At 42.2% G+C, this 23,890-nt stretch overlaps 1 protein-coding gene across 16 annotated transcripts in view; it reads left to right on the top strand.

The window, feature by feature from the left end:
• Positions 1 to 23,890, top strand: part of CALD1 (caldesmon 1) — a 218,687-nt gene that overhangs the window by 162,259 nt on the left and 32,538 nt on the right. For 10 of the 16 annotated variants that reach the window (XM_021079167.1, XM_021079166.1, XM_021079168.1 and 7 more), the window contains 2 exons: positions 17,952 to 18,098; positions 21,880 to 22,999. In XM_021079167.1, coding sequence (XP_020934826.1) covers positions 17,952 to 18,098; positions 21,880 to 22,999 — 1,267 coding nt within the window. The remainder of the gene's footprint in view (positions 1 to 17,951; positions 18,099 to 21,879; positions 23,000 to 23,890) is intronic. The other 6 variants (XM_021079173.1, XM_021079172.1, XM_005673150.3 and 3 more) reach the window with 1 other exon arrangement.

Genomic DNA, 23,890 nt, shown 5'->3' with positions numbered 1-23,890 from the left:
ATCTAAATTCCCCAGCTGGCTCTGCACACAGTTTAGCCACTAAACAGGATGGGATTAAGAGAACAGCCCTGCTGACACAGATCATAAGAGGGCGGCATCTCGTTTTGGCTTGGAAGCTGCTCCACATTGTACCATTATCCTAGAAAAAAGCCTGCTTAGGTGGGGGTACTTTGTGAGAAAAGGAAGAAAGTGGTAAGCTAGGAAAGGGTCAGAGGATGGAGGGGGACCTCTGTAGACAGGCGAGAAGCAGAAAGTCAGAAGGGGGAACAGGGCTTTTACTTTGCTTTAGGTTAAGAAAAAAAAAAAGCAAATGCTATCTCTCAATTTACATATATGCTCTAGACCTGGGACAGACCATCTAAGCCCAGCTCTTCTTGAGGCGAAGACCAGGGCTCACTGACTGTACATATTCAACTCCCTGGAAGCATTCAACTTATAATTTCTTTGACTGCATTTCTAAGTTTCAAAAACACACTTCTCCCCCCCAAAAAATGCATTTAAAAAAAATATTAGGATTGTGTTTTTTTGGTTTAGCCTTTAAAAAAAATTTTTTTTAATCCCAAACCATAATTGTGGTCTACCAAGACGGATCCTCCTCCCATACAGGGAGCGAGGACTTCATTTTTCCAGTCCCCCCCCTCCCGCCCCCCCGCCCCGGGCGCCGGCTCCCCTCTGCTCATTTTTGATGAACTGCACATGTAGAAGCCACTCCAGGCCCTCAGACTCGAGCAGCCTCCCTTGCCACTGCCAGTGTCCTAATAAGGGAATGAACAAGCTCCTATTAGTGAGGTAAGAGGAGTCAGGCGGTGGATGATATTTTTGCTGATTGTGGAGGATAGGTGTGGTTTGGCAGGTACCGCGTTGGTTTGGCTGGCTCCAGAACTAGTTTTTTTTTTTTTTTTTCCTTTTTTTTCTTTTTACAGTTCCAATTCCGTAGAACAGACTCTAAGAATTGTTTTCTCTCTTAAAGCCTAGCTGAGCTTTTAAGACTATCATCTTGACACAGATCTTCCACGATGGGGAAAAGATGGGAACTGGGAGTGATAGGAGGTCTCCATCCCGAAAGGAGGCTGAGGTTATGGGTTAAGAGCTCCCCATCGCCAGGCCTGCTCCTCGTAGGGGCTGTCACCAGAAGAAAGGCGTTAGACTGTCAAATTGTGTTACAGAGAGAACCAGGGATAGGCTACTCTGTATATTTAACCAATATTTAATAAATTTAAAACATTTATCTGCACCACAATATTAAGGAATATGCACCTTCTACTAGTAAATACCGACATAGCCCAATTTTAAAAAATAAAAGAAACATCTATTTCCACTCTGATCTCTAAATACTTGCCCGTGATTCTTCTCTCCACTCTGTTTTCCGAATGACACTACACTGCCTTTTTAACTCTTAACTTTTGATTGCATCTGGCCCAAACTGTTCCTAAGTCACTCATTATGAATCAGTGGTTCTCAACCTGGCTGCAAACTAGAATCACTTGGGGAGGTTTAATGCCTGGATCATACCCCCAGCGGGTCTGATTTGATTGGTCTGGAGCACAGCCTGGGCAGGAGGGCTTTTTAACACTCCCCCAGGTGAGTCTGTGTGCAGCCAAGGTTGAGAACTGCGGCTCTGAATACATCCTCTATTGTATCATCCAGCTGCTGCATGGCAGGGCCAGCCTCTTTCTCTTTCTGAGTGTTTCACCTTTAAAGACAAATACAGTATATATATGAAACTAGTTGGACAGGTGTCTTCTCAGATTAGTAAATTCAGTTCAGTTGTATTAAACCTAACAGTAGAAAATTGTGCCTTCAACCAAAGTCAACTTCTAGACACATGGGTATTGTGTGGACTTTATTTTCCATGCGTGTAAGGAGTAAAATTCTCTGCCACATAGTTGAAAAACAGTGATTCCATTTCAAAGGCATAAATAATGAAGTTATAGTTTAATGTTTTCCCTGTTTTCATGCAAGTTATTCATCACTTTATATTTAATTTAGTTAATCAATGCTCTTTTGACTTTTCTTTTAATATTGACCCAGCCTCATATCCTGAAACTGCGAAATTGCTATCTGCACCAAGGATAGGCTAGTATGACTAAGGAATTTGTTTTGTTTTGTTTTGTTTTGTTTTTTTTAAACCTTCCATCTTTGAAAATAAGAGAATCTGAGAATGTAGTACCAGCATAGGGAAAAGTTTTGAATGTTGGAAGAGTCATGGATTAATCAGATATCCAGAATAACTCATTACTCGCGACTTCCTCACTGGAAATTTCATTACCAAAGAAGAGAGGTCATTTAGAAATTCATTTAGAAATCTGAAACAGTCTGAGCCAGAAATAAAAATTAGAAAATCATCACCTAAAAACTGATTCATAAGTTATCAGTGTAGAAGGGATTATCCAGACCAAGTATGTTGAGTAAGAAAAGACCAGCTCTGAGGAAGACACAAAGGAAGGTACCAAATCAATGGTGGGCAGAGAACCTCACAAAGGAGAGTAAGATCAACAGTGTTAAAGATTTCTCCAAGGTCAAATCAAATGGGGCCTGAAAGGGCCCTTGGACACATCATTCCAAAGTATTGCCCTAGAGAGCACGAGCCCATAATGCTGTGTCACTGGGAGTCACGGCTACTAACATCCGGATCAAAAATAGTCAACGTAGTGTTCTGAGACAGTGAGTAGCCCAACCACACTGTTCTTTTGCATGTGTTGATCAGCTGGGCAGGTGGTTATGAGGTCTGCAGATAAAATAAAATCACTTCTCGACACATCCCCAGGTGAGTTTAGGTTAGCTGCAAAGTAGATTTAAACTAACTTATAAGCTTAACGATGAAATGATGTAAAAATGACAAGACTGTTCATGATACAGTAGAATCAGCTACTTGTGGTTATCTTAATGATTTATCCCATGAATTACAAAATCCGTTTTGACTAGAACACATGAAAATAATTCTGAAGGACCGGCTAAGACAAACTTGCTTGGTTTACCTACCTGTATGGAATATTGTTGCTTTCCACAGATGTTGCAAAAGGCCAAGACCAACCCTAAGCTTGAGGATGAGAGGAGAGAGAATATAGAGGGATATAAAGACTGTATAAAGGATGATGCTACAGGAGGGGGAATTATGGGGGGAGGGGAGAATGCATTAGAGCAACAGGGAAAGAAAGCTCTGTTCATGAGAAACACCAAGGCTGGTCGTGTGGCAGGAACAGAGGCCAGCTGATGGCAGGTGTGCATGTGCACACACTCACTCACACACCAGCTCTTGAAGCAGGCCAGGATCCACTAACCGACGAGAAAACACTGGTTGATTCAGTTTGACTTTAGTCCATGATCGTTGATGATATTCAAGTCAAATGCTTTCCTGTCCACAACCATTTGGTTCTTCCTTCCCAGGAAAAATATACATTTTTCCAAATCTAAATTTAAAGGAACTTTCAGTATGTACTGACAACATAATGCCATCTACAGAAGAAATAGCATTCAAATGAGAAACAAATTTACAGTAAATACATTGGAATGTTGGCATTTTGGGCCAGAGAGCTAAATTCTCCAGGTACCTACCCACGCAAACACTAGCAAGATGGCTTTGAGAAGTAGCTGTTTCCAACTTATAGTGGGAAGGAAGTGAGAGAAATGTTAAGTGTCAGGGGTTCCACCTCCTATATTTTTGGCTAACCTTCTTCTGTCTCCAAGCATAGCCTCGAAGCTGCCACTAGCCCTCCCAGGTTAATTTAATAAGGCTCTGTTCTATTACTTCATAGTGTTGAAGTTCAAACCTGAGGGATCCTTGGTGAGTGCTCAGGCTTCAGCTTCTGGAATTGATGATCAGAGAGCAAGTCCCATGACCCAGGCAGTTTCACTATGGGCACAGCCGGGTTTCTTGGTTCATATTCACAAACCATTGTGGAGAGTCTGCCCTCTTGGCAACTCACAGAGTTCTTGAATGTGTGTGTATGTGCAAAAAAAATTTTTTTCAAGGCCATTGGGTTAGATTAGAAATCAGCAAACTTTTTTTGTAAAGGGCTAGATGTTCTAACTTCAAATTTGTGATAAGTACACTCGCTGTCATAATTACCTGACTGGCATTGCACTGTGAAAGCAGCCATAGATGACCCGGGAATGACTATGTCCCAATAAAACCTTATTTACAACAATAGACTGTGAGCTGGATTTGACCCTTGGGCTATATTTTGCTGATCCCTAGCTCAGATGACTGGAGCTGTTTGTTCATTGAGAGAACACCCTAAGAAAGCTCGTACAGTATCATAGGTTAGAAAGAAAACCAGTGTGGGAACCAAAGCCCTGCATCTAGACCTGATTTTGAAATTGTGTGACTCACTTCCCCTCTTGCATCCCAGGTTATCGTGTATAAAATGTGGAGCATGGATTGAAAATTACCTCCAAAATGCCTTCTAGTTTAATTATTCTGTGGTTTTAATATCTTGCCCACCTTGCCACAGGGGTGGATTTCACTTGGGATCTGCTTAACAAGTACAGTAATTGAAATTTTGATGTAACTCTGTGTGGGAAAAATAAGTACAAGACAGTGGAGAAGGTGACAAAAATAAAAAAGGACATAAATGCCATCCTGAAAAGTAGGAAGTCATAGCTTATTGCTCTTGAAGGATCCTCCACTGTGCTTCTGTTCTCAGTGACTTTAGGATTCACTGAACTGAAGTCTCCTCTTGCAGCTAAGATTTATGGAGGCCCTGATTTGGGGTAGCTGGCCTTTTACTTCTCAGGGAATGCTGCAGAGTGAAATGAAACACCTGGAGTGGAGACTGCAACCAGCAAATCCTCCCCGTGTGCACCCGTAGGGCCGCCGCCATGGAGGGAATCTTCCTCCTTTAGCTTTGTAAAATGGTCAGTTCACTTTTCCAGTTATTGGAAGCTGTCCTTCTGCATGTGCCAAGCACAACCGGAGTCTTGCTAATACTCTTCATGTACTCCAAGCCCTGGCCCGACTGGATTGTTTGCTTTCTCATGTCCATATTTCCTGATTCTGCAGCCTTGCTATCTGAGCTCTCTGTGCGTGTGGAAAGATCCTCTTCCACCCTCCTCCCCCGCTCCGGCCCCAGTCCTAAAAGATCTGGCTCAAATACCACTTTCTCTATGAAGTCTTCTCTCTGATCCCTTGCTGGAATTGTCTTCTTCCTCCTCTAAACTTTGTCACTTTACCTGTCTCCTATGATATTTAACACATTCTATGTACTATTACATTCTTACACATGTCTTAACTTCCCTCCCAGATTATAAGTGCCTTTCAGGATTTTAATTCATCTGGGTTTCCACCCTCAGGGGCTTGAATAGAGTAAATGCTCAGTAAATATGTTGAATGGAGACATCAGGTCCAGTCGCATAGGTGCCAATTTGCATCTTAGAATAGCACTACCAACCAGCATCCCAGTACTGAACGTTGAGATGCCACGTTGCCATCTTGCACATCATCCACCGCCTCCATCTCAGAACCTAGGCTGCTCAGAGCCCACCACTCTGATGTCCGACTTGAATTTAACTGTCCTCCCCTCAAAGTCTAGGTTCCCACATGATCAGTGGTATGGTTGTAGTGAGGAATATACACAAGATTAGAAACCCATAAACCAATGCCAATGCTGTAACTTTGTGATGTGTAATGAGAAAAAAAAAATTTTGAGTGAAAGATCGGTTATCTCCCCTACTGAAGCTGTGCCTCTAATACTAGGTAGCAATTTTAAGGAACTAGTGATTGCACTGGTATCTAATCAGAAGGTAGCATCAGCCTTGTTGGTTAATACTCTCTTGTTGGGGTGAATCTGCTGAGACAGGACAAGAACCTCAAGCAATTCAAGTGCTGTCCAAGAATGTTTCTAATGCCCACGTTTCCCTCTCTCAGGGCCCTGGTTGTCTGATTCTTAAGCTGTTGGTGATTTTAATTCTGTTAACACACACACACACACACACACACACACACACACACGCACAGGAGCTTACGTATTTAATATAACTCTATCTGTTTGAATGTTCACATTTTTACAGGGGGCTTGTATTAAGTTTAACTGTAGAAGAAAGGTTTGGTTTGGTCTGTACCAAATCACAAGAAATAGGTGTCCGCTTCCTTCCTTCTACATGGAGCAGGCCCCATGTATGGTAAGGTCTCTGTTGACTTAGGAAGATGACCCTCCAAGTGCAGAGCGGCCTCCTTGACTTCTTTTCCCGACAGTAGGGAGGTTGGACCCATAGCGGTCATTGGCTCCCAAATCCCTGACAAGCAATAAATGTTCTTCACCTAGGTCCAAAATTCCAGGATTTGGCCTTTCATTTTCCATTTCCTATCTCTACTCAAAATTTGTCTTTCTGTTTGCTACAACGTGTAAACAAAACTCTGCAGTTCTAGCACATGCAGGGGAGGTGTAAGCCAGCTGGATGTTAGGTAAGTTTGTGTAATACCTCTGGAGTTGGGGAGGTAATAATCACCCCAAAATAGGCTTCCTTGTTAGCATAACAGTCATTTCCTTCACCAGAGTTGCTAGAAACAATGCTCCAGTGTCCTATCTGTCAGTATATTTGAGCTTTCTGTTTCTGAAGAAGAGAGGAAGGACAAAGGAGGGGGGTAAAGATGGGAGGCCATGCCACCCCAAGGGAAATGGAGCCAAGAGAGCACTGGGAAAGAGGAAATGAATACTAAATCTTTTTCCAATTAAGAAAAATGAGAGTGGAAGCAGGAAAGCTCCAGAGGGCACTTTAGGGGGAGGAGAAGATCATAAAAAGCCTGTTATGAAAATCCATTACCCATAAATTTCCTTGTATTAAGCTCTGCCTGTATAGTGAGGATGCTGAGAATCCTCTCTGCTGACACAGGACATGTGACTTCAGTTAGCAGTACCCACATGCCATGTACCATTTCTGTCGGCATGTCTGGAATACCGCTGCCCCCTTCCAGGAATTCCCTCTAATTAGTCACAGGTTCCTAATCTCCACTTAAGGACATCTTGTTTTTGTTTTCCCAATCACTTTGTTTCTTCTGTCCAATGTTTAGCAATGTGATAGCAGTACCACAATTCAGAGCTCCACCACGTGAAATTACGGACCTTTGTACTGTATCACACAAGTATTTCCAATTTGGGGGTGAGATTTAACATTCTCAGTCATCTTAATTATAAGACTGATCTGAGATGAGTTCGTATTTTTACGTTTGAAGATAGAAATGGAAATTTCTGTTTCCAGGAGAGTACGTCTTTGTGAAAAGAATCTGCTTGTTTATATATCTGTGCTCACATGCATTTGCATCCAAATCGGCCATTGGAAATGTGGGGGTTTCCCTTTGAAGCAGTTTTTTCCTCAATAGTATATCCATGTTTAGCCATGCATGCAAGAAAAGTAACTGGCAAAATGTGGCATTGCCAGTCATAGACACCTGGGTCTGATGAATTGTTTTACCGTGTTTTACTTGAAAAATGTTACCTGAGCCCAAGGTTTATTGCCTACATCTCCTATGCACATTAAAGCAAGATTGTCCTTTAATAGATCCAACAGTCAGAAAACAGCCCCAAATCGGATTTACCTTTTTATTGACAACATGTTTAAAAGCCTAAGTTTATTGATGATCGTTATTTTACTCAAGATTTTTATTAGACAGAATCTTAGGTTGGGAATGCAGAAAATGGCATATTTATGAAAACACGAGTAGTAATTGGGTTTATCCTGTATCAGTCACATTTTATACCCGTTGAATTTCAGATTAGAATTAAAAGACTGGAAAGTTTGGTTAGTTTATTTTCATTATCTTACTAGCCTCTTAAATATTTCTTTTACTCTTTGTCTTCTGTTTTAAATCGAGGCTTAACTTGACTGATCAAGTGAGAAGTAAAATATATCTTCATCATCAACCTTCTCCTTCCATACCTACACTTTCTAAACATTTACACATTTAAAAAGTGGACTATCTGTAACTGACTAAGTGTATTGTTTTAATAGGGTGGGGTAGTGGGAAAGTTGCAAAGTCAGTCCTGGTTGTGGCAGCATAGATTTTAGTTTATCTCAGGAAACTGCCATGGAATTATCCCTCTAAAATCTCTATTTAATGGGCTTGACAGAGTCATTCTTCCTTGAAAAAATAAATGTGAAAAAAATAACAATGCAATAAGAAAGAAAAACCAGATTCTATTCATTTTATTTCTACTGAGTATCTCCACCCATCTATGGACTTTTAAAAAGAACATGGTACCGCTTGAATAAGAAGCTAGACATTTATCCTATTCAGAGTGTAATCTCAAGAAATGTTTGGGGGGTTCCCACTGTGGCTCAGCGGTTACAAATCCAACTATTATCCATGAGAACGTGGGTTCGATCCCTGGCCCTGCTTGTGGGTTAAGGATCTGGCATCGCCATAAGCTGTGGTGTAGGTCACAGACCTGGCTTGGAGCCCTCATTCCTGTGGCTGTGGCATAGTCTGGCAGCTGTAGCTCTGATTCGACCCCTAGCCTGGAAACTTCCATATGTTGTAGGTGTGGCCCTAAAAAAAAAAGAAAAAGAAAGGTTTGAGAAATCCTGTGTCTTCTCTATCAGTATAAACTATAGCCATTCACGTAAACATAGATGAATCTCAGAGGCGTAATGTGTGAAAGAAACTCATTACAGAATGCATACAGTATGATTATGCAAGGGTCTAAGAAGGTAAGACTAAACAACAAATTGTTTAGGATGCATCTCTTAGGGGTAAAACTACAAAGAAAAGCAAGAGAATAATTGAAATTGCCAGAAATTCATGCCAGAGCTTGTCTGGAGGTGTTTGAACAGAGATAGAGATGGGATGAAGAGGGGTACAGGAAGATCTCAGGGTGCTGGTGCTGTTCAAGCTTCATAGCAGGATCATGGGTATTTGTTTCACTGTTCTTCTTTCAGGTGGTCATGTACACTCATTTACAGATACAGCTATAGTTCATGCTTCACCTCTCTTTAATTTAATATATTGACCCCAATAATTAGAATTTATCCTCTTAAAATTTCCTGTGACCATCTGTATCAATTGAGAAGTGAGTCTCTAAGCTTAAGTGTCTGCCTGTCCCAGCACAGGGCCATTCTGAGAACTGTGTTCCCATAAGCCCTCAGTTAGCTATACAACCCTGAGTCAGAATCAGAACTCTCTGTACTCCCTGGCTTCCTTCTAACCATACGTGACCAATCAGACCTCTATTTGTTTGACAGATGTCCCAGTCCTAATGATGCTAAGAACCAACCTGCTATAAGAGCGCGTGCAGGCAAGGTGAAGAGGTTTTTCTTCTGCTGCCTGCTGTCGTGTCTTTCTACTCTGCTCTCTAGTGCATGTTCCCCCTTCATGGTCTGGGGTTATAGAAACTCATGTGATTACGGGACATCAGCATTATGTAAAGCATATGGTAGGCAGGTGGTGATAACGTGTGGCGACAACATATATAAGAGCACTAAATTGTGCAAGCACACATCTTACTATGGAGAACCAAAATTTACAGCTGGTATGCATATGGCTGGCATGCAGACCTTAGTAATTCTCAAATGCATGTGTGTACAGGGAGATAGGGTGGGATGTACATCTCTTCCTGGATCAGTTTCTTCAAAGCCATGTATCCCCTTGCACGTCTGCACTCCCATAAAAGGCACACCTCTGATACTGTTGACTATTGGCTATTAAGCCATGTCTAAACATATTCTGAACTGAATTTTTTTATATTTTGATTCGTTTCCTCCACTCTAATTTTTTATTTTTTATTTTTATTTATTTATTTATTTTGTCTTTTTGCTATTTCTTGGGCCACTCCCACGGCATATGGAGGTTCCCAGGCTAGGGGTCAAATCGGAGCTGTAGCCTCCGGCCTATGCCAGAGCCACAGCAACATGGGATCCGAGCTGCGTCTGCAACCTACACCACAGCTCATGGCAATGCCGGATCCTTAACCCACTGAGCAAGGGCAGGAACCAAACCCGCAACCTCATGGTTCCTAGTCAGATTCATTAACCACTGCGCCACAACGGGAACTCCCCCACTCTAATTTTTAATGCTTTTCTTTTAAGGACCAGAGGGAAAACATTCAGAATTAGACTTTATGTGCATTAAATGAAACCACAACCTTTTGCAGACACCACATATATAAAAAAAATCGTATTTAAGAGCCTCAGATGTATCTATAAACCTCTTTTAACTTTCAAATATACAATAAATCTACAGAACAAATATGACTCACTTCAGTAGCTCAGGATTTTCCCTCCTGATCACAGCACTGCCTAAAATTTTACTGAGAGCATATGAACAATTCACTAAGCTAACTGAATGTGTTTGGAGAATCTGCTTGCATTTCATATTATGAAAGAAAATCACTGGGGCTTTTTGGTACATGAAAAATAATACCGAAAGTATGTATGAATCATTTTGCCTCCTAATGGTCGATGAGCACATTTTCAGCCCACATGAGGTTTTAACTCTTTAAGTTGGATTTAAGTTGGATCCCATATTAAGACCCAGGTTAAGAAGACATCGGCAGAACCAAGAGTAATGGAAATCAGATAAATGTCGTGGACTAAGATGTTCTCCGAAGCCTTAAACTCCAGGCAGCCTTCCTCCTGAGTCTGCCTGCACGGGGTGTTTACAGCTGCAGAAAGCTGGGGACAGGATCACGTTTGGGACCAAGTGTCTCAGTTACAGCCTGGAAGGAGTCTTTTTCAACCAGCACTACCTTCTCTCAAATGACTCCTTACAGGAAAGCAGAGGTACAGGAAGATGCAGGGAGATGAAAGCTGATCTTAGGGTTCCGCTCAGTGTCTGCTGGCTTACAAGTTATGTGAATTCACAAATGATGAACTACTGGTAGGATTTCATCTTTATTTGCTCTGGTGGAATTTTAGGTGCAACATTCTCCTTTAAAAATGTAGGAATGTGGCCAAAACAATTAAGGAAAATCGAGAGACTTGAAACTTTGATCTGCTTGGGGACCTCTCTGAGTCTTTTGTACATCGCCACTGAGCCTCTTGTTTTCGCCAAGGTTTTCCTCACTTAACCTGTGGGTCTGCGTGTGAGTCTGTATGTGTGGATGAGCACTTAGAAAGCGCGGGGACTGTTAAAGGATGCAAAAAGGTTGGAAGGGACAATGCAACGTCTGTCCAGGGGCGGCTCTGGTGCTCTCTTTCTATATATCAGTGGTTCTCCAGCAGTGAAGTTATTGGAAGAGATTCCCAAATTCATATCCACACCAAATACTTTCTGTAGTCTGAGAAATAACTGCTTCACTTATGAAAGGCTGTTCTCCAAATATGTCTAAATGCAGTGGTTTATAAGACATAAATTCCTTTTTATACAGCGTTGAATTTATAGGCACTTTATAAAGCATTTTTAATAAATAACAAAAGTATAAGCCGTTGTCATATTTTTGATATTTTAAAGAGATCCACATTCTTAAAATATTAGTAACCACCGCTATAAGATATAGAAAATTAAATCTTTTATCTAGTGTTCTTAAACTTGTAATAAAATCAGCCCCCCTCATAAAAATGGTTATCACTTTTTCTTGTTCTATTTTTAAACACAGTTTCCTGATAAGAGATCTTGTCTTGTTAATAAAATGTTGTTGCCAACATTTTTACTTGAAAACGTTAAGGATTGTGTTCTATAATTTCAAATCAGAAAAGAGCAAAATTTTGAGGAGTTCCCATCTTGGCACAGTGGAAACAGATCCAACTAGGAACCATGACGTTGTGGGTTCAATCCCTGGCCTCACTCAGTGGGTTAAGAATCTGGCACTGCTGTGAGTGGTGGTGTAGGTTGCAGACAGAGCTTGGATCTGGCGTTGCTGTGGCTCTGGCGTAGGCCAGCGGCTACAGCTCCAATTGGACCCCTAGCCTGGGAACCTCCATATGCCACAGGTGCGGCCCTAAAAAGACAAAAGACCAAAAAAAAAAAAAAAAGCAAAATTTTGAAAACGATACAATTAAAGGAAACGAACATAACATTTTCAAACTATAGAGAGCATGGGGTTAAAAAAAAAAAAAAAAAAAAAAAAAACCTCCAGGAGTTCCTGTCGTGGCACAGTGGTTAACGAATCTGACTAAGAACCATGAGGTTGCGGGTTCGGTCCCTGGCCTGGCTCAGCGGGTTAAGGATCTGGCATTGCCGCGAGCTGTGGTGTAGGTTGCAGAGGCGGCTTGGATCCAGCATTGCTGTGGCTCTGGCATAGGCCGGTGGCTACAGCTCCGATTTGACCCCTAGCCTGGGAACCTCCATATGCCGTGGAAGCGGCCCAAGAAATGACAAAAAAAAAAAAAAAAAAAAAAAAAAAAACCTCTGGGAGTTCCCATCGTGGCTCAGTGGTTAACCAATCCAACTAGGAACCATGAGGTTGTGGGTTCAATCCCTGGCCTGGCTCAGCGGGTTAAGGATCCGGTGTTGCCATGAGCTGTGGTGTAGGTTGCAGACGCAGCTCGGATCCCGCGTTGCTGTGGCTCTGGTGTAGGCTGGTGGCTACAGTTCTGATTCGACCCCTAGCCTGGGAACCTCTGTATGCCGTGGGAGCAGCCCTAGGAAAAAAAAAAAAACACACACACACAAAAAAACCCTCTAAACTATAGATGAAATTACAGTAAGAATTTTGCCAATATTGTACAAGTCTTAAGAAATATTTGTTGGAGAATACGGGGTGAGGGGGACATTGGGGCAAGGGAACGACTAGTGCCTCAACTCAGTATCTGATATGGAAGCTTCTGCCACTTCCTGTTCTTCTCTCCTAGTGTCCATTTAGCCCCCGGCCCAGCCAAATGCAAAAACATCGAGTCCTCAGTGGTTTCGTTATTTGCCATGTCTGCAGTACTTTTATTTATTTGAACTTTCTATCTAAAGGCACAGCTTGTAACATGATTACCGTGTTAGCTGAATCTACTGAGGCAGTAGAGGTCTGGTGGTAAAGACTTAAAACATCTTTGGTGTGAAAGCCACAGCATTCCAAGAGAGTTTTCCCACTGCATAGATCTGGGTTTTTCTTATAATATAACACCAGGGTCTTTAAGAAGTGGTTCTGGGAATGGAAGAAAGGCAGTCCTCTCTGCTTTTTTCATACCACCAACACAATCAAATAACATCATGTAATCATTATAGACATCTGAGATGGTTCAGCATTTATTCTCTCTCTCTCTCTCTCTCTCACACACACTCACACACACACAAACACACTCACACACACGATTGTGTCTCTCCCAAATACCCAATAAGCCATTTTGCTGCCCATAGCACTGGCGTTCCTGCAGTAAGGTCTAGCATTCCTTCAAGTGTTCTCTCGGAGATGAGCAAAGGTAGTTAGCCAGAAACAAAGCCTAATACTCCATAGTAAACCTGCTCACACCCAGCATGGATGAGAAAGTCATGGATTCTGGTCAGTCGAACATTTTACTTAGTAAGATGCTTTATATATTACTTGGGATTACTTGTCTTTTAATAAAATGCATTTGCTTAAAACTCTGATAAACATAGTTTAATCTCTCTCAGATGATTCAGAAGAACTTCAAGTCCTTCGCTGCCTCTGAATCATCTGGAAACATCAGCTGTCTTTGTCCTGTGGGATGCAGTTAGACTAGTTAATGCCAGCATCTGCTAAAGTTTCACAGAAAGAACAAATGGATTATGCTTTTATTACAACCCAGTGGGTGGTTAGGTATGATGGTTACTAGTCAGCAGCATTTCAAATATGTTTAAATCTGGTGTGTGGAAAATTAGAAATGTTAACTTTCTGTCTTTAACTGAAGCATAAAGCAGAGTTGTTGTACAATCATAGGGACCTATTAAGGATGCTGTGTTCTCATCTGTCTTTTTGGATAAAGTCTGCTTATGGCGAAATTAGTATTCACATGCATTGCTGATATTATGTCCCTTTCTGGAAGGCAGTTTGTCAAGGTGTATCAAAAGCCTTTCAATGAGTATACTTTGAAACTCAGAAATTCTAACTTTTGAGAGCTTTTCCTAGATAAGTAATTATATATTGATAATGGTGTCCTTTGCAGCATTGTTTGTAAGAACATCAAGTTGGAAACATCTTAACTGTCCACCAGAAAACTGGCTAAATAGATTATGGTACATTCAAATAGTTACTGTGTTCGTAGAATACTCTGTGTTGCTGTTGAAATTATATGTTACTAATGTATTAAGATAGTCATAAATAAGGTAAATTAAAGAAACTGCTTCTAAAATAATATATATAACGTGATCCCACTTTGTTAAAACTTAAAATATCAAAAGTTGTGGCTCAGTGGTAACAAGCCCTACTGGTATGCATGAGGATGCGGATTCAATCCCTGGCCTTGCTCGGTGGGTTAGAGGATCCCATGTTGTGTGGCTGTGGCTGTGGTGTAGGCCAGCAGCTATAGCTCAGATTCAACCCCTAACCTGGGAACTTCCATATGCTGCAGGTGCAGCTGTGGAAAAAAAAAGAAAAAAGCAAAAACAGAGTTAAATTATCTGTGCATGCATAGGAAAAGTTCTGGCAGAATACATCAGATATTATTCATGTTCACATCTGAGTGGCGTGATTGGGGAGCTGATTGGTTTTTACTTTCTCTTTTGTACATCTTGTCTAGTTTATGAAAATAATAAGTGTATGTTACTTTTAGAAGCAGACAGAAATTAACAACTAAGATTTTTTCAATTTCTAAAGAAAAACAAGAAACCTCTGGTGGTAGTAGGAAGGCAAACTGCCACAGGAGAAGGCTGAAAGTTAGGCAACCACTGTTTGCTCTGCTCTCTGAAAGCTAATGTAGGGAGGCTCACATCTGAAGAATTTCCACACATATCAAGTCATTTGGCACAGACACAATTTCACTTATAAAGTCAACTGATAGGTTATTGAGCCAGCAACCGGACATGTTCCGATTCAAAATACCCTGAAACCATTTTGGCTCCTTCTTGTCTTTAACTTTGAAAACAATTTTAACATGTTTCTTTATTAGTAGCAGTAAACAGGTTCTCAAAAATCTAGCTCTGGCAACTGTGTATCCTAGGCAAGAGTCTCTCAATGGAAAGGGATTGTAAACTTTAAACTATACCAAGCGAGGAGAAGAGTTAGAAGAAGCAGTGGATGTGATCTCTGGTGAGAAATCGGTGATAAAGGAAGGTTGAGTGTGACCTGGCCTAGAGAGATGGCAAATCTAGGTCGTGTCAGAGCTAAAAGCCAACAGCATCTGCCACGAGGCACGTTGGGTAAGTGGGAGGAGGAAACCAATAACACCTCCATTTGTTCAAATACAGTGGGAAATTAGGAGCTTCAAAAGAGCGTCCATTTAGGAGAAGGGAGAATTTGGTTTTTGGCCTAGGGTGTCCCATGTGGAGCTTTTATCTCTTGCTTGTCTTGGAAGAAGAAGGGCCCCAAGTAATAGCCAACTCCTCATGGCCGATCCAGAGATGCAGAAGGGCAAATTAAGACTGCCTGTTTGATTAGCTTGGGAAGCAGTCATTAAGGATTCATTCTTCTTGCTGTGGTTAAAGCTGTCTACTGAGAAATAAGCCAAAGGAATATTAGGCCAAGAATCTAAAGACTGAAGCCAAACCACTGGGAAGGGCTTTTGACTGCAAGCTACAATGTGATTGAATTAGAAAGGAACATTCGAATCATGTCATGCTGTCACCTCAAGCTCAACAGGCCTAAAATTGAACTCATCTTTCCTCACAAAGCAGCTCCTCCACTGCACTTTCCTAAGAACGACAAAATATTACCGTGTGGAATGCCTGCCCACAGCATACCTGTGATTTCATCTGATTGCCACCCACTTTGAGACAAGACAGTTTAATTCAGGCCAAAGGCCTGCAAGCTGGTGCGAGAGCAGTTCTAGAAATCAGGTTTCCTGAGCACTAACCTAATCATCATTTAAGTATATCACACTGCCACCTTCTCTCCACATTTATGGAAATAAATCAGTCAGTTTTATAGAATTACTAAGTAACATTTTATTTATATTGGCATCCGAGTATTGCACACTAGCACATTTTAGCAAGTATGAAGTCAGAGTTTCTGAAGCAGCGAAGAACAAATAAACCAACCTTCAGAATTGTTCATCTTGGTTTTTGTAAGATATCTGGGTGAAAAAAATGTTCATAACGTTTGTATAATTGAAGTCAAAAGATGGAAACAGATGAAGTCATCTAACTTCCTGATTTTGTAACTTGATTCTTTTCTGACCTGGATCTAAAAATACCTAGTTTGGTGGCTCAGCAGTTTCAAGATCCAGCATTGTCACTGCTGTGCCTTAGGTTGCTGCTATGGTGCGAATTTGATTTCTGGCCCCAGAAAATAAATAGATAGATAGATAGATAGATAGATAAAAATACCTTATTTGTAAATCTAACATGAGCAAACTATCATCAGTCATATTAGGTTTTTTTTGTTGTCTACATTTTATGGTTCTTCTGTTTTGTTTTCTTTCATTTGTAAATTATTTTAGCTTTGTCATCATTGGTAAGCTTGAAGCATTTACGTATCTGGATTTCTCTTTGTAGATATGTAAGTAACACTGTAAGGAAAGCACATTTGAGTCCCCTGATGGCTCAGCAGATTAAGGATCTGGCTGCGGTGGGAGTTGATCCCTGGACCGGAAACTTGCTCATACCAAGGGCATGGACAAAAAAAAGCACATTAACTCACCAGTGTAAAAAGCCGTCTGCTGCACAACACAGCTCCAGTGCAACCTGTGGAACCATCAGACTGGCTCTTCCCTGGACCAGCCAGCACTACATACCTCCCCAGCACTCTGTATCTCAGCACACAGGCCTCTTCCAAAGCAGCAAGCCATTTTCTCCTTTTTTTTTTTTTTTTTTTTTTTTTTTTTTTTTTGTCTTTCTAGGGCCACACCCATGGCATATGGAGGTTCCCAAGCCAGGGGTCCAGTCGGAGCTGTAGCACCAGCCTATGCCAGAGCCACAGCAACGCGGGATCTGAGGCCCTCCTGCGACCTACACCACAGCTCACAGCAACGCTGGATCCTTAACCCACTAAGTGAAGCCAGGGATCGAACCCGCAACCTCATGGTTCCTAGTTGGATTCGTTAACCACTGAGCCACAACAAGAACTCCCACATCCTCTTGAGTCTGAGCATCTGGAGTTCCCCAGCTCCGATTCTTTACTTGGTAATAAGTGTAAGGGACACTTATCTAACTAGTGATATTGATTGTATAATTTCCCTAAATAGGTCTTTACTTCAGATAAATTACAAAAGCTAAAAACCATGTGTGCACGCAAAACCCTGTGGGCCCCTTCTACCTGCCTCAGCCCTTAGATTTTTACCTGAATGTACACCTGTGGATTCCATGATATGCCCAGCGTGTGGGGCATGGGACATTAAAGCCCATTTTAGAACAAAAGAAGGGCCTTAGAGGGCATTGCACCAACTGTGAAGCCTCCTGTATGTTGTCAATAACACCTTCAGTGAAAAAGAACTAAACGGAAAAAATGAAATCCAAGCAAAGAGGATATCCTGCTCTGGATTTTAATTAGTGATTTGGCTTCTTAATCCCAAAGCCCTGGTTTGGTAACCTGATTCTTTTCTGACCTTTGTGACAACATCTCCACAAATAATTCGTACAACATGCTGAATCTTTTTAAGCGGTGTTTGGATTACATTCAGTTCAACGCTTTGGGTTTCTGCTTCTAAATCTTACATGTTAACCATCAGCTTCGTAAAGAAATCCAAATATGCTAACCTGCAATCTCCAAAGGCAGTTGCTTTTATGTACATTTTTTTAGTTTAAGCGGTTATTTGATCATTGCAAATTATCCTCTGCAGCTCTTGGACTAATGCATTTCAGATACTTAAAAGTTTGAAAGCTAGTCAGATCAGGTCTCTAAACTTAAAGAATAGAACTGTCCTTTTAGAATTCTGCGGTTCCGTAAGTGGTCAAGTTCAGGGTTGATCTTGCCACAAAGCTGATGAAGAGAGTGGGCAGTTGGCAGGCTCAAGAGATGGTCTTTGTGATGTTGCAGGATCGCCTACCAGAGGAACGACGATGATGAGGAAGAGGCCGCCCGGGAACGGCGCCGCCGCGCCCGGCAGGAAAGGCTGCGGCAGAAGCAAGAGGAAGAATCCTTGGGGCAGGTGACCGACCAGGTGGAGGTCAATACCCAGAACAGGTACTGTCCTCTTTGAAAGGGAGAAGGTCTCCGTTGCTTCTTAGCCTGTCTGAAGAAAGGGCTATGTTGAGCCAACGCGTTTCCTTCTTGACTCAACTCAACTCTTTTTCAGTCTTTCTAGCTTAATTCCTGTGTGGCCATTTGAAGCAACTAACCAGACTGGACAGTCAATCTGATTTAGATATTAAGACACTGATACGCCTTTCTCTCCCCACCTCCACACCATCCCATCCGCTAAACATACCCCATCTGAAGGATTTTATTTTCTTTCGTAATCTGGTAAATGTTTTATTTCCTGAAATGATGGTTATATCCTATTGACATTCATTATCCAGGATATTGTTATCTGTTTTGAACTGAAGATGTATTAGTTTAATAGTCTCTTGTGCCTACCAGTAGTAGATAATACTTGAAATTTAAAAGTAGGCATTCATGGCAGATGTCTTATTTTTCCTGATGTAGAGCCTAAATCAGTCATCTCTGATCACTACAGTATTCCGCAAGGGGCAAAATTCTGTTTAATTTAATGAAATTATTCCAACAAGCTTATGAGTTTACTACTACATTTTTTCCTATATAAGCCCTGGTAGGAATCAGGAAAGTCACAAACACTTAATAAGTTGGACCTCTTCAGAAGGGGCTTTTACAAGGTCACACATACAAGGTCACACAGGCTATATTATACTAATGGTTAGTATGTGTCATTTATATTCTCCAAGATAGAGAAAAGATGAGGCTATTTGGAGGGGGAAATGGGGAAAAAAATTGACTTTAAAACTATGGCCTGGTTAAATATAGTGAAATCACCATATAAGATCTTTTGTGTGGTTTTGGTTTTAGTTTCTTTTATTTTGTGTCTTGGGAGGGCCTCCTATTCAATTCATCATCTTAATTCAATCTATGTAGAAAATTCTGAAGGGAAAGCGTCTGGCCTCTTGAACTTAAATTGTAGTGGGCACACAGGTTTCTGAAAGCAGTCATGAGAATGCTGGCCGGCAGGAGGATTCCATCAGGAAGCTCAGTGATTAGGCGGAGAAACAGGCCTTGTCCCTGGGTAAGTAGCTCCTAATTAGGGAGGAAGTGTAGCAAAGAGATCGCAGGTATGTTTTCCACCAGAAGAGTTCACTGTCTGGCTTTGCATCCCACCTCGACCCTTCCTTCCTTCCTTCACTGACTGTGTGTTGCTTCGGTTCAATGGAAATGAAAATTACACCTTCCGCTTAGGAGTGCTGTTACATTTAAATGAGGTGACACCTATAAAAGGCACAGTGCTTGCACATGGTAATTTTGACCATTATTAGGAAGATGATGTCAGTGTCTTACAGAGCAAGGCTACATAGTCTTCACAGCCTCTTCTGTTAGGGAGCTGAGGGGATGGGAAAGAATTTAAAAATGACATTTTGGAGTTCCCGTCGTGGCACAGTGGTTAACGAATCCGACTAGGAACCATGAGGTTGCGGGTTCGATCCCTGCCCTTGCTCAGTGGGTTAACGATCCGGCGTTGCCGTGAGCTGTGGTGTAGGTTGCAGACACGGCTCGGATCTTGCATTGCTGTGGCTCTGGCATAGACTGGTGGTTACAGCTCCGATTCGACCCCTAGCCTGGGAACCTCCATATGCCGCGAGAGCGGCCCAAAGAAATAGCAAAAAGCCAAAAAAATAAATAAATACATACATACATAAAAATGACATTTTAAGGCCCTTCATGAATCCGGTTATTAGTGAGTGATCAACAGTGCCTTAAAAAGTGACGAGTGCCTTTGGTTTATTTGCTTTCAAAGTCTTGCTTCTGCTTGTGTTTCTCTTCTTATTTCCCATTTTATTGTGATTAGTTATCTCATGCTGTTGACTGAGTACAAAATTCTTGGGTTTTTTTAGTAAAACATGTTTGGACCCGAGGACATGTGATTTACCTCTGACGTCTGAGGGCTAAATGACTGTAAGCGGTACTGACCTTCTACTGGTGATCACGGCCATGATTTCTAACCGGCGAAGAAAGGCTCCATAGAGTCTACTGTTTCTTACCCTAAGCGTTCCTTAAGCTGGCCAGCATTTTGGAATTTGGGGTACCTCTTAAAAATTATTTGAAGTCACTTGATCAGATTCCTTATGTATAGACTTTCTCCCTTCAATTCTAAATGATTCGCATTTTGAGAGAAACTTAATCCTTCTGTGTCTAATTCATGAAGACAGTGTCTTACAGCAACAGCTATGGCCAAGAAAGTTTAAAATCTAGCCTTTACTCTGCTATTTCTTGTTGTTCAATGTGAAACATGTTTTGCTAAAATTAAGTGAACTTGAACTTCAAAAAAGCCCAGGTTGGTATGAACCATGAAATTTGATGGCGTTTCTAAAACATGGTCTTCCAGCTCTGGTCACAGCCCTGGTATCACATGACTGGTTGTTTCCTGCCAGTGAAGACCAACACCCCCGGCTTGGGCAGCGTCCAGCATCCCGCAATAGAGAGCGTGGTGATGGACATGCTCCGGTTTGGTTTTTAGAGATTTTCTTTTCTTCTCTTATAAACATTAAATTTAACTGTCCTTTGTCTGCTGTAGAAAAGAAGGACAAGGAACCCTTGATTCATGGACATCTTGACCCCCCAAAATGTAAATGATATATATATATATCATTAAATTTATAAATTTTATATGTATCATTAAATTTTAATATCTATTTATGTGAGTAGTAAGTCCCAAAATTTTAGTAGTTTGATGCAATAATACATACCAGGCCAGTGGGGGTACTTTTGACTGGCAGAACAGGTCCCCTGTTTTCTTTCCTCTTGTGACTCTGTCAGCTTCCGGGGCTTTGGAGTCCTCTGATGTAGCCAGCAGACAGTGATAGAACGGGAAGGGAATGTACCTCTGCTTCTTACTTGTCTTGGTCTAGACATCTCACTTCCGCTCACGTTTTATTGGAGTCATTGGGCAGAGGGCCCCACAAAGGTGTGAGGGGGAGGGGAAATATAACCCTGGGCTGGAGGTCATTTCCCTGAAACCGTGGAAGGAGGAGAATGAATTGCAGTGGACAATTAGATGCCTCCACCGCAGGGGTCATCAGCCTGAAGTATAGCATCTCTGCGCTATAGCATATGCTCCCTTCCCCTCCAAGTAGCGTGTGGTCCAGCAATCCCCACCAGGAATTCCGGATGACTTGGCATCATGGGAGAACACCATAGGATGTGAGAGGAATTCACACCTTTTTTCAGTTTGGTCCTTGTCTTTGAGTTCCCCGCAAATCAGATGCTGAAATAAAGATTTGAGCACAAATTGTTTGCTTGTAAGGGGATCCCAGAGAAGAAACTGGTAGTGGTGTCGGGAAGTGAGACAGGGAGGGGAAGGCAGCCAAATAACGGCTTCGTTACCAAGCAAATTACCACTGTGGGTATCCGAAGCTTCGCTTCCCTGGGGACCTCTAAGATCCAGTGTGGTGCTGGCACCTCAGAGCTATCTGCCTCCAAAGAAGGGAGCTGAGGTATTTATACACCAGCACTCATCAATTTTTGCTTGAGGCAAAGGGCCCAGAGGGCATTAATACTCCAAATAATCCTAGCTTATAGAGTTGAGTCCCCGCGGCCAGGGAAAGACCATTGGCAAAGATCCGCACATGCTGTCAGTTGAAAGCCAGGCGGGCATGTATGAATATGGCTACTTCCAAGGGGATATTTATGAGGATATATTGTATACATATGTACACCGTAGTCCCAGTGTGGCATGGTACATGAGTCCAGCTGACCGATTAACCAGCAGGCTGTCTTTGGTGTTGTTTCTCTTGCCCAGTGTGCCCGATGAGCAGGTCAAGACAACCACCACGAACACTCAGATGGAGGCCGATGATGAAGCTGCACTCCTGGAGCGCCTGGCTCGGCGGGAGGAAAGACGCCAAAAACGCCTTCAGGAAGCGCTGGAGCGACAGAAGGAGTTTGATCCAACCATAGCAGATGCAAGTTCGTCGCCACCAAGCAGAAGAATGCAGAATAGCACAGCCGAAGATGAGACGGCGGAGAAGGATGAGAAAAGTGAAAGTCGCCAAGAAAGATACGAGATAGAGGAGACAGAAGTAGTCACCAAGTCCTACCAGAAGAATGATTGGAGAGATGCCGAAGAGCAAAAGAAGGAAGAAAAAGAAAAGGAGGAAGAGGAAGAAGAGAAGCCAAACCAAGGGAGCATTGAAGAGAATCAGGTAGAGATGGTGGTAGAAGAGAAAACAGCAGAAACCCAAGAGGAAACAGGAATGGCATTGAAAAATGGGCAAATCAGTGCCGATGAGCCTAGGACAGAGGAGGAGAGGGAAAAAGGTTCACATGAGATGCCCCATAATGAAAAGATAGAAGAGGAAGCAAGGGAAAGAGCTGAGGCAGAGAGGGCCCGGTTGGAAGCCGAAGAAAGAGAAAGAATGAAAGCCGAGCAGGACCAAAAAATAGCAGAGGAGAAAGCGAGAAGGGAAGCAGAAGAAAAAGCAGCTGCACAGGAGAGAGAAAGACGGGCAGCAGAGGAGAGGCAGAGGATTGAGGAGGAGGAGAGACGGGCAGCTCAGGAGAGGCAGAGGATTGAGGAGGAGAGACGGGCAGCTCAGGAGAGGCAGAGGATTGAGGAGGAGAGACGGGCAGCAGAGGAGAGGCAGAGGATTGAGGAGGAGGAGAGACGGGCAGCTCAGGAGAGGCAGAGGATTGAGGAGGAAAGACGGGCAGCAGAGGCGAGGCAGAGGGCAAAGGCAGAGGAAGAGGAGAGAGCTAAGATAGAAGAGCAAAAACGGCAGAAGCAGCTAGAAGAGAAAAAAAAGGAAATGCAAGAGAAAAAGATAAAGGGGGGAAAGGCAGAAGAGAAAACAGAAGGGAAGTGGGTAAATGAAAAGAAAGTACGAGAAGATAAACTTCAGACAGCTGCCCCAAAGAAACAGGTACAGTAAACCTTTTGCACCAAGTGTGTGATGCCTGCGACTTATGAGAAATGTAATGCACATCAAATTTGGGACTGAGGCCACATTCCTACAGCCCCACATGCTTGATTGTTTGGCAAGCTGTTCATTTTTTTTAGGTCATAGCAATAGACAAGCATAAAGCAATCAACTGATAGTTAAATATTCAATCGACCAAATTTACTGGGACAACCAGCGAGAAATGATTTGCTCTGTGCTTGGTTGTTATGACCACTAGAAAAATGAATTAACCCAAAGATGGTAAAAGCGGTGGTGCTGCGCTGCCTTATGATTCTGCTGCTGCATCTTAATTCATTCCTTTTAACAACTTACCTCTATCCACAGGTCTACATGGGGCAGGAGGACCACAAGTCCTCTCCTTATCCATGTGTTTGGCATTTAATAAAAAGGTGATAAAAGTTGGGGTGGGAAGCTGACCTGAAGAAGCATGGTCAGAAATGTCATCTTAAGAAGGCAAAAATAAACCCTTTGAACTTAACTGGTAATAAAGGAGGGAAAAGAACAAGTTTGGACCTTTTATGAAAAATGTCAAACCTCTGATTTGCCATCATGTAGACCTGAGCTTAATGCAGACTCGCAGAAAGCACCCCCTTAGAACAGACTGGTAATTAAGAGCACACGTTTTGCTTCTTTTACCATCTGGATGACACAGATAAATGTACACGGCATAAGGAAGGGTGGAAATAGGGGAGGGGGAAAGGGAGGAAATGTTCATAAACCCAGAAACATATTTTTCCCGTCTGCGAGGCTGCATTAAAAGTCCTGTATCTAACCGCTACCACCACTACCACCTCCTTTGCCAAAAAAAAAAAAAAAAAGAAAAAGGAAAGAGAGATGCTTGTGTAGTCACCT

This window comes from Sus scrofa, chromosome 18 (assembly GCF_000003025.6).
Source record: "Sus scrofa isolate TJ Tabasco breed Duroc chromosome 18, Sscrofa11.1, whole genome shotgun sequence".
In the NCBI taxonomy this organism is placed as follows: Eukaryota; Metazoa; Chordata; class Mammalia; order Artiodactyla; family Suidae; genus Sus; species Sus scrofa.
The sequence above is the reverse complement of the archived record's forward strand: the minus strand, read 5'-3'. Positions and strand labels throughout refer to the sequence as shown.